General features: G+C 45.8%; 2 protein-coding genes across 2 annotated transcripts; one reads left to right on the top strand and one right to left on the bottom strand.

The window, feature by feature from the left end:
- The first annotated feature begins 6 nt into the window (after positions 1-6).
- Positions 7-2,472, top strand: LOC119367941 (bifunctional protein FolD 2-like). The gene is made up of 5 exons (XM_037633316.1): positions 7-117; positions 214-397; positions 1,549-1,706; positions 1,810-2,022; positions 2,104-2,472. Exons 1-5 carry the CDS (start codon positions 25-27, stop codon positions 2,332-2,334), a joined length of 879 nt encoding a protein of 292 aa, XP_037489213.1. The 5' UTR covers positions 7-24; the 3' UTR covers positions 2,335-2,472.
- Positions 2,473-3,285: 813 nt separating this feature from the next.
- LOC119367930 (histidine--tRNA ligase, cytoplasmic-like) lies at positions 3,286-7,331 on the bottom strand. The gene is made up of 6 exons (XM_037633307.1): positions 5,930-7,331; positions 5,598-5,777; positions 4,974-5,366; positions 4,595-4,876; positions 3,868-4,008; positions 3,286-3,791 (listed from the first exon to the last, which is right to left on the bottom strand). The coding sequence occupies exons 1-6, from the start codon at positions 7,292-7,294 to the stop codon at positions 3,489-3,491; spliced, it is 2,664 nt and encodes an 887-aa protein (XP_037489204.1). The 5' UTR covers positions 7,295-7,331; the 3' UTR covers positions 3,286-3,488.
- Positions 7,332-8,965: the final 1,634 nt, after the last annotated feature.

Genomic DNA, 8,965 nt, shown 5'->3' with positions numbered 1-8,965 from the left:
GGGAGAGAATCTAGTGGTACCCCAATGGCGCAAATCATCGACGGCAAGGCCATCGCCGCCGAAATCAGGCGCGAGATCGGCGCCGAGGTCGCCGTGCTCTCGTCCGCCCACAGCATCGTGAGCCCCTATCTCGCCCGACGCCGCCGCTCGACCAATCGACCAGCTGTGGATTGGGATAATGTCCGTGACGCTGACTTTTTCCTTCTGTCGCAGGTGCCGGGGCTGGCGGTGGTGATCGTGGGGAACAGGAAGGACTCGCAGACGTACGTGCAGATGAAGCGCAAGGCCTGCGCCGAGGTCGGCATCCGCTCCTTCGACGTCGACCTCCCCGAGGACATCGCCGAGGCCGCGCTCGTCGCCGAGGTCCACCGCCTCAACGCCGACCCCGCCGTCCACGGTATCCCCTCCGCAGTCGAATCGGATATACAGTAGTCTTCCTTTCGTGGTACTGGGAGAACATGAATGCTGTGTTTGGCACTGTGAGTCTCTCCTGTGTCAGACTGCTTGTGCCGTAGATGCAGTCATTCCTACCTGGTTCGTTCAGATGAATTTGGAGACGGTTAAATTCGGTCCTAGTTGCGCTCGAGATGGTGAGCCTTTGTGGAGGTGATGCCATTCGTTTACTGCTTGGGATTCCCTGGCCCGGATTTGCTCTACAGTTGAGTTAGTGTGAAAGAGTAGAGAAGTCTGATCCTGTTTATTCATGTACAGTTCAATCCTTTGCACTGGAACGTTGTTTACTGGGCGACACTCTGTTTTCAGGCGTCCTGGATCCCAAATTTTAGCCCGGAATGGCATCAGTTTTCACCATTATGTGTGTTTTCGTTCCCAATTTCTGAGAGATTTGCTTGATTGGGAATATAATTCTGAACTGGGACATTGTTTCACGGGGTGATACACTTTGGTTGTTCTTAAGTTGTTTCAGGCGTGCCGGAGCCCAAAATTTTGGCCCAGAATAGCATCAGTACTCATCATCTTGTGTGTTCTATTCCCCAGTTTCTGAGGGATTAACTTTGATTGGGAATGTAATTTTAAGTGGTCGCTTCACTGGATTAGGCATGGACTTTAGTTATTTCAAGTCACCTGTGAAGAGAATGACATGCCCTAGTTCACATCAGCACAATGACTACTATTTGGGGGAATTATTGCTTCGCTGATGGTTGGAATTTTCTGTTGGGCGTATGCTTGTAAATCATGCATTCATGTTAGTGCCTAGTTAGTTTTGTTCTCATGCTCTTGGGCCATAGGAGATTTGTTACCTGACTTCGATCACCATCTCTAGCTTCTGGCACAAGCCATCAGTTTCCTTAGAGAGCAAATATGAAGCTATAGGGCACAAAATGGAGCTTTAGTCGATCAGGTTCTCTTTTTGAAATGTGGTCTTAAATTTTCAGTTAAGTACTATTTTGATATGATTTACTTCGTTGCTAGAATGTTGCTTTGCTAGCTCTGGGCTCTACGCTTCTACAGTCTGGTATTTGGAATTCTTACTCCTACATGTAGCAAAGCTTGTATACTCACTCTATTGAGTATTTCCTTTTGCACCAGGAATTCTTGTTCAGCTTCCATTGCCCAAGCATATCAACGAAGAAAATATCTTAAACCAGATCTCCATTGAGAAAGATGTCGACGGCTTTCATCCTTTGAACATTGGCAAGCTTGCAATGAAAGGCAGAGATCCACTGTTCGTACCTTGCACGCCAAAGGTATCGATTGCAGCACTTAAGCACGGCATTTCTCAACACTGGTTTGACTGCAGTTTTCATTTGTAACATCTTTGCCTTCGTGTTTTTGTTCACTTATATGAAGGGATGCATGGAGCTCCTGTCACGAAGTGGCGTCACTGTAAAAGGAAAACACGCAGTTGTGGTTGGGCGTAGCAACATCGTGGGTTTACCAGTATCCCTTCTCCTTCTGAAAGCGGACGCTACCGTGTCGATCGTGCATTCACGGACCCCAAATCCCGAAACAATTGTCCGTCAAGCAGACATTGTCATTGCAGCAGCTGGCCAGGCCATGATGGTACATTATTCTGCGGCGATAAGCCCACCCTATTTTATGGCGTTGCCTTAATTCTGACTGCTGTGTTCTCTTGGCTGTTAGATCAAGGGAGACTGGATCAAACCAGGCGCAGCGGTCATCGACGTCGGGACAAACTCCATCGACGACCCAACCAGGAAGTCTGGGTACAGACTCGTTGGCGATGTGGATTTCTCGGAGGCAAGCAAGGTCGCGGGTCACCTGACTCCGGTCCCCGGAGGCGTCGGGCCGATGACCGTGGCGATGTTGCTGAAGAACACGGTGGACGGCGCCAAGAGGGGTATAGTCAGCTGATTTGCTGCGTGATTTGGTAATGTGGGGATGATGTTGTAACTGGGTGCCTAGACTAAAATCGGTTCCCCATTTTGTCATGTCTTGCGCTATTTCGAGATCAATAAACGACGCTCTGTCGCTCACCAGTTGGGGTGTCCCTTTTTTGGCAAACTAAAACCCTGCTTTGGCTGGCGCTCTACCCTACATACGCAGTCGCCGCTGGCGAGGCAGGGACGAAGCAAATCCAGGTGCGTTCGAGATAGAGTAGATGTGGCCTCTGAGCACCTCTCTGCTCAGCAACCACACACTTTAGCCTGAAGAAACCACGGGAGCTGATTAACCCCTTGCACGGGCACAAGGCACCGCACGTGGATAAGGCGATTTGGCGGTGGTGGCCGCCTGGCCGGCGGTATGTTCGGCTGGGGAAAAAGAAGGTGGGGTGTAGGTTGAAGAAGGGCTGCTGACCGTTGGATCTGTATCCGATGTCCCAAATGAATTGACCGGCCCTAAAACAATTTTCAATCAATTTACCTGTAGCCTATCCCCACTGTACCAAAATATAAAACGCTTTTTCAGTTCAATTTTAAATGCAAACACTACTACTGCCTCTGTACCAAAATATAAGAGCATCTCCAACAGCTGTGCGGCAGCGTGGTGCGCTAAATTTTTTTTTGCAGCGCTGAAATAGTGTTTTTGCGCGCGGGAGGTTTACCATATGCACAAAAACAACTCGACGGCCCCACATGCAGCAACCCGTGCGCACAAGCCGGCACCCCAAGCGCACAAGCCGGCACCCTAAATTTGCAACCGCGCAGCCCGCGTGCTTTGCTGGAGCGTTTTTCTTGGTCATTTATATAGCACCTCTGTTGGAGATGTTCTAAGACTTTTTTGCAGCTTTTGCAGCTGCAAAAACATCTAATTTGCAGTCTAATATTTCGGTATGGAGGGAGTAGATCCGAAGCTATCTGTACGTAAGTTTGGAATTCAGGGATTTTATTCCACCAAGCACTCAACATATAAGGCAACTGTTCAAACAATTTGTGATCATCAGTATTAAATCAAGGAGCCGCACCGTCTTGTGTACACATCTCAGCATCAGCAAAATGGATGCACAGCAAAACCAACAACGATGTATCGCCCAGTCACACATTCTACATCTTTCAAAGATTTCATCTCTAAGGGTTAGATAATCTCTGCTTCAGCACCTCAACGAAATCTTTCCTTGGAACCTCCTCTTCCTGGTTAGCCCTAATGTCCTTCAGTTTCACCTTCCCGTCCCTCAACTCGGACTCGCCGACCAGCACCATCCACGGGATGCATGTCTGCGTCGCATACTTTATGTGGTTCTGCACCCTGGTAGTGAGCTTGAACTCTGCCTTTATCCCAGCACTCCACAGCTCGTTCACAAGCTCGGCGGCCAATATGAGGTCCTTGCCCAGAATCGACACCAAAACCTCTGTCTCAGTGGCCCGGATCACCTGTGATTCAAGATCCAAGATCAGTTTTGCTACATTGCTGCAACAACAACGTAACGATAGGGGCATTAAGAAATACCTGGTTCTTTTCTTTCTCCTGTTGCTCCATGATTGCGAAAACTCTTTCTATTCCAAGGCTGACGCCAACAGCAGGGACTTGCTTGTTGCTGAACATGCCGACAAGCTTGTCGTACCTGCCACCAGCAGCAATAGAGCCAACCTATAAAGAAACATTGTGAGCACAGGAATCAGCAAAAGATTGTTCGCTTAGTTAGGAAAGGTACTTGCCATGCTTAAACACGATGAAGAAAATTCAGATATAGATCATTGTACAGTAAGCCAAATAAAATGTACTCCCTCCGTCCCAAAATAAGTGTCTCAAAGTTGAGACACTTATTTTGGGGCAGAGGAAGTACATGAGAAAAAGGAAATGTAAAATATGCTTTGAGATCTCTGAATGAAATGGATCAAGCAATGGGTCTTAAAAAGGTGACTGATTGAAAGCACAGGAAATATAAAACAAAGCCCAAAGCATAATTAAAGTTTTCAGATATAAATCAATGTACAGTAAACCAATTGTAGTGTTACAGCAGACAAAAGGTAATGTAGAATATGCTTTCAGATGATAAATAAGATGGTACATGTCAGAAACCAGTATATCAAGTAACGAATCTTCAAATGGTGATTAATAGAAAACACTGGCAATACAAAACAATGCCTAGTATATAGAAATATGATTGCAAACAAACGACGAAGTGAGAACACAGGTAACAAGTGAGGCGCAGATGTGAATGAAGATTCCAAACCTGTGTGACGCCCTTGAACACAGCTTCATATATCACACCAGTGTAGTAATCAAGGCCTCTAGCAAGGCTTAAATCAAAACTTATCCTGTCAAGGGCATTCGCTTTTTCTAGAGCTTTGAATAATATCTCAAGCTCATTTAATGCAACAACAGATCCCTCGTTCTCCATGAACTTGCTGCCCTCCTTTCGCAACTCTAGCAAAACTTCTAGTGGAGGTCCTTTTGTCTTCACTAAACTGCCAATATTTTCAGCTGTTTCATTTGATACACCTTTCTCTTCCACCTAAGTCAGCGTAAGAACAATTAGGACTACCAAATATATCAACATCAAGATTACATCAACAGATAAAAGCAAAAAAAAAAGAAGTTTGGATGCTCACCAGTTCTTTTTTCACCTCTTCAAAGGTTAGTTTGTCTAGCTTGTCAATACTTGAGCAAACTGTTCTGAATTTCTCAGCAGGCACGCCACAGATCTCCAACATTCCATCAAGTAACTTTCTGTGATTTAACTTTATCTCATAGACGCCAATATCCAACTTATCCAGTAATTCAGTCAAAACTTTGACAACCTCGAAATCTGGTTCCATAGGCTCATATACTCCGGCAATGTCGAAGTCACACTGGTAGAATTCTCGATATCTTCCCTTTGATGGGTTGTCTCTCCTGTATACTTTGGCTATCTGGTATCTCTTGATGGCACTTATGTTATTCATGGCAACATAACGGGCAAATGGAACAGTCAGATCATAGCGCAACGAACAAAGCTCACCACCCTGCAGGTTATTTGATGGTAAGACTTCATTTAAAATATTACTAAGTGTGTAATATAAGGAATATACAGCGACAAAGGACTGACCAAATTGTTGAATACTAACAATTCCCCCTTAACCTTGTTTGAATAATTTATATAACAAACCAGCACATGATAACTAAACAAGTTCTGGTATCCCAGTGTGCTACACACTCCTACAAACGTTAAGTACAAAAAGACATAAAAACTTTACCTGATCAGCAAGGTCATATACCAACTTCGAGTCTTCACCATATTTGCCCATCAAGGTTTCTCTCAACTCGAATACAGGGGTATCAAGTGCAACACCACCGTGCATCTTAAATACACTTGTAATTATTGAAAACGCACGCTCCCTTATGGCCATTTGCTCTCTCCCAAAGTCACGTGTTCCCTAGCGAGAGTAAGGATAAGCATTTAGATAGAGAAATAGTAAAAAATTGACTGGTTATTTAGGATGTTTCTCAAATCAACTCAACAGAAACAATTGAAGCAGAAAGACAACATAAATGTAGCATCCACATGTGCAAACAAAATGATAATTACCTTGGGAATTTTAGGCAATCTTCCCACTTCATTGCTCTCAACAATCTCCTTGATTTTCTCCACAAGGGACTCCAATTTGGGGCACTTAGGATCAAACAACAGAGACAGCTCAATTCCCCAATCTGCAATCAACGCGGAATTCACACAAGGGACGGCTTTTCCATCTGTAGCATGCTCCCTAAGCAGAGCGAGAACAGCAGAACTTCCCTTCCCCAACGTTTTCTTCTTGCTTTTCCTGTCACCCTTCACTTTCTCCCCACCAGATTGTGCCTTCTCCGCTGAACTGCCAGCTTCATTCTTCCCACCAGCTTGAGGCTTCTCAATTGAACTGTCCATTTCAATCACAGCCATCGCCACGGCTGCCTCCCATGCAAGGAAGTCCCTAAACTTGAGCAAGTAGTTGTACACCCCCCTCAATACTGACACCGCATCTGAATCAACCATAACTTTATCGAGCATCCCCTTCAAATCATCAACATTAACGCCACCGGCAAGCTTCTCCCGGAGCTCGGCCTCAGCAATGCTCCCTGCACAGAACCTTGCGCGAGCGACGCTCTGTTTGCACATTGCATTCAACGACCTAGCAAGCTGTGTTGCCAGTACCACCAAAGCCTCCTCCTTCCCCTCACCCGTTCCACTAGCATCCCTCTTCCCCAGCTTCACTGGAGCATTGAGCTCGACCCGCACCTTCTTGTGCAGTGCACGCACGGACTCGCGGAGAGCTCCGTTGACAGCAGGCACCTTGGCAAACATGGCCGCAGAGGCGCCTCCACCGTTGCCCACTAGCTTGGACCCCAATAAAAGCATCTTGATATCAGCGCCAACATCAGCCTCGTCCTTGTCGGAGAGGCCATCGCCGGACGCGGGCACGTCGAACGCCGTGGGGTCCCCACGCGCGGCCTCACATGACAGCGCCGCGATGGCGTCGGCGACGCGGGCAAGAGGGGTGGCGCAGCAGTCGATCAAGGCAGCGAAGGCGACGACCACCGGCGCGGACGCCGCGGCGACGGCGGCCTCGTCGCGAGTGGCGGGGGGCAGCGCCGCGGCGAGCTCGAGCGACCCGGCGAGGGCGTTGGCCGTCGCGGCGGTGACGAGGGCCGAGGAGGAGTCATTCGCCGTGAGGAGGAGCTTGTTGAGAAGCACCGCCGCGGCCGCGCGGGACTCGTGCGGCGCCAAATCCAGGTCCCGGAGCGACCCAGGGGTCTCCTGCGGGGAGGGGGCGCGGCTGGAGAGCCTCTGGAGCGCGGAGGCGTCGATGACGGGACCGGCGACGCCGGCGGAGAGCGCGTAGACGGCGGCGGGGGTGAGGACGGCGCCCTTGCCCGCGAGCGTCACGGCGGCGGCGGCGGCGGCGGGAGTAGCCATGGTAGTGGAAAACCCTAGAGCAAGAGGGAAAAGGGACGGTGATCCAGTGGACGTGCTTGAATCAGATCAAAACTCAAAAACAAGCATACCGTATAGGAGTACAAAAATTGATGAATTCAACCTCCGAATATTTATGGGGCGTCAAAAAAGACGAAAGAAACGAGAAACGTGACCGCCAAGATTCTGCCGTTAAAAAGAGTGACCGCCAAGACACGCAGGAATTATCAGGTATACTGAATTGTCAAAATGTAAGACCAAAGTGGTAGTACAACATAAACAAATTTCAGGAAATTCAGACACAGTACTATTATTTCTCAGAAATATTAGTACAACGTATTGTCTCTTAAATTAATTATCTTTGTCATGAAAATCGCTGGCACATATTATGTGTTACGCCTTGTGATTGTTAATCAGAGAATACAAAGGTAAATGGTGTTGAAAAATCAAATAATTAATGCAAAAAAGTTTATACTCCCTCCAGTTTTTAAATACAATGTCACTATTATCTCTACTTTAAAGGTACTTGGTAGTCTCGTCTCACATCCCAGCACTCTTATGTTTCGCCTACGAGCATTTTATAAGACACGTCCTTTCGCTCAAGCGCAGCCAATTTAACTGGCCCATTTGATGCGTGCATTAACTCAATCAAATCAGCACTCTCTCAAAACAATGTCATGTATTAACTCATTCGAATCAAATCTTGAGAAAATCTCAACTAAATTCACACTTTTCTTGCCTTCCACTATTCATACATAAATCAAACCAAATCTTTCAAAAACATCAACTATAATCTAAGTTGGCCAGCCCACTTGATGCGTGTGCGTGTTTTTATTTTTAGAAATGTTTTGTTTTTTGTTTTTTTCTGTTTCATTTTTCTATGACCAACCTATTTTATTTTGTACTTGGCATACTATAACAATCTACACATAGGCCTATACACTATGGTAAGTTGGTAATGTCACTTCCATTCTGATTAAACCACCCTCTATCCCAACAATTTATTTAAATTGGTTTTTAGCCCAGTGATCTACTCCCTCTGTCCCAAAATATAAGAACGTTTTTAACACTACACTAATGTCAAAAACGTTCTTATATTATGGAACGGAGGAAGTACTTAATACAGTTTTTATCTACCCAAATATAGTAATGTTGTTATGAAAAGAATCAATCACGGTTAATCTCTAATCAATCTTTAAAGACAAAATCTATGAAAAGGAATCAATGTTTGATAACACTGAGCAACTTTTACTGAAAGGAATCAATGTTTGATTACATCGCCTCCATTCCGGTTAATCCGCCTCCACCTTTTTTTATTTCACCAATATATTTAACCAGATTTTAGCCAACGGTCTATTTAAACCGGTTTTATCTGCCAAATCAGATCAAATGTTTGGTATGTTTGGTAAGGAATAAATCATGGTCAATCTCTAATCAATTTCTAAAGACCAAATCTCTACCATTAATTTGTAATCAAATCAATTTTTTTGTATATTTGGTAACATCTGGGCAAGAATAAATCACGGGCAATCTCTAATCAATTTGTAAAGACAAATCTCTACTAAAGGCAGTTGATGAGTTGTATCGTGGTAAATCGAATTCCCTCTCCCTCGATCCCCTCCCCCTAAGTGTACCCTGTTGCCATCAGTAAGCGAAAAAAGAACGTTTCAACAA

This window comes from Triticum dicoccoides, chromosome 1A (assembly GCF_002162155.2).
Source record: "Triticum dicoccoides isolate Atlit2015 ecotype Zavitan chromosome 1A, WEW_v2.0, whole genome shotgun sequence".
Classification (NCBI taxonomy): domain Eukaryota; kingdom Viridiplantae; phylum Streptophyta; class Magnoliopsida; order Poales; family Poaceae; genus Triticum; species Triticum dicoccoides.
This window is presented reverse-complemented; position numbering and strand designations above follow the sequence as displayed.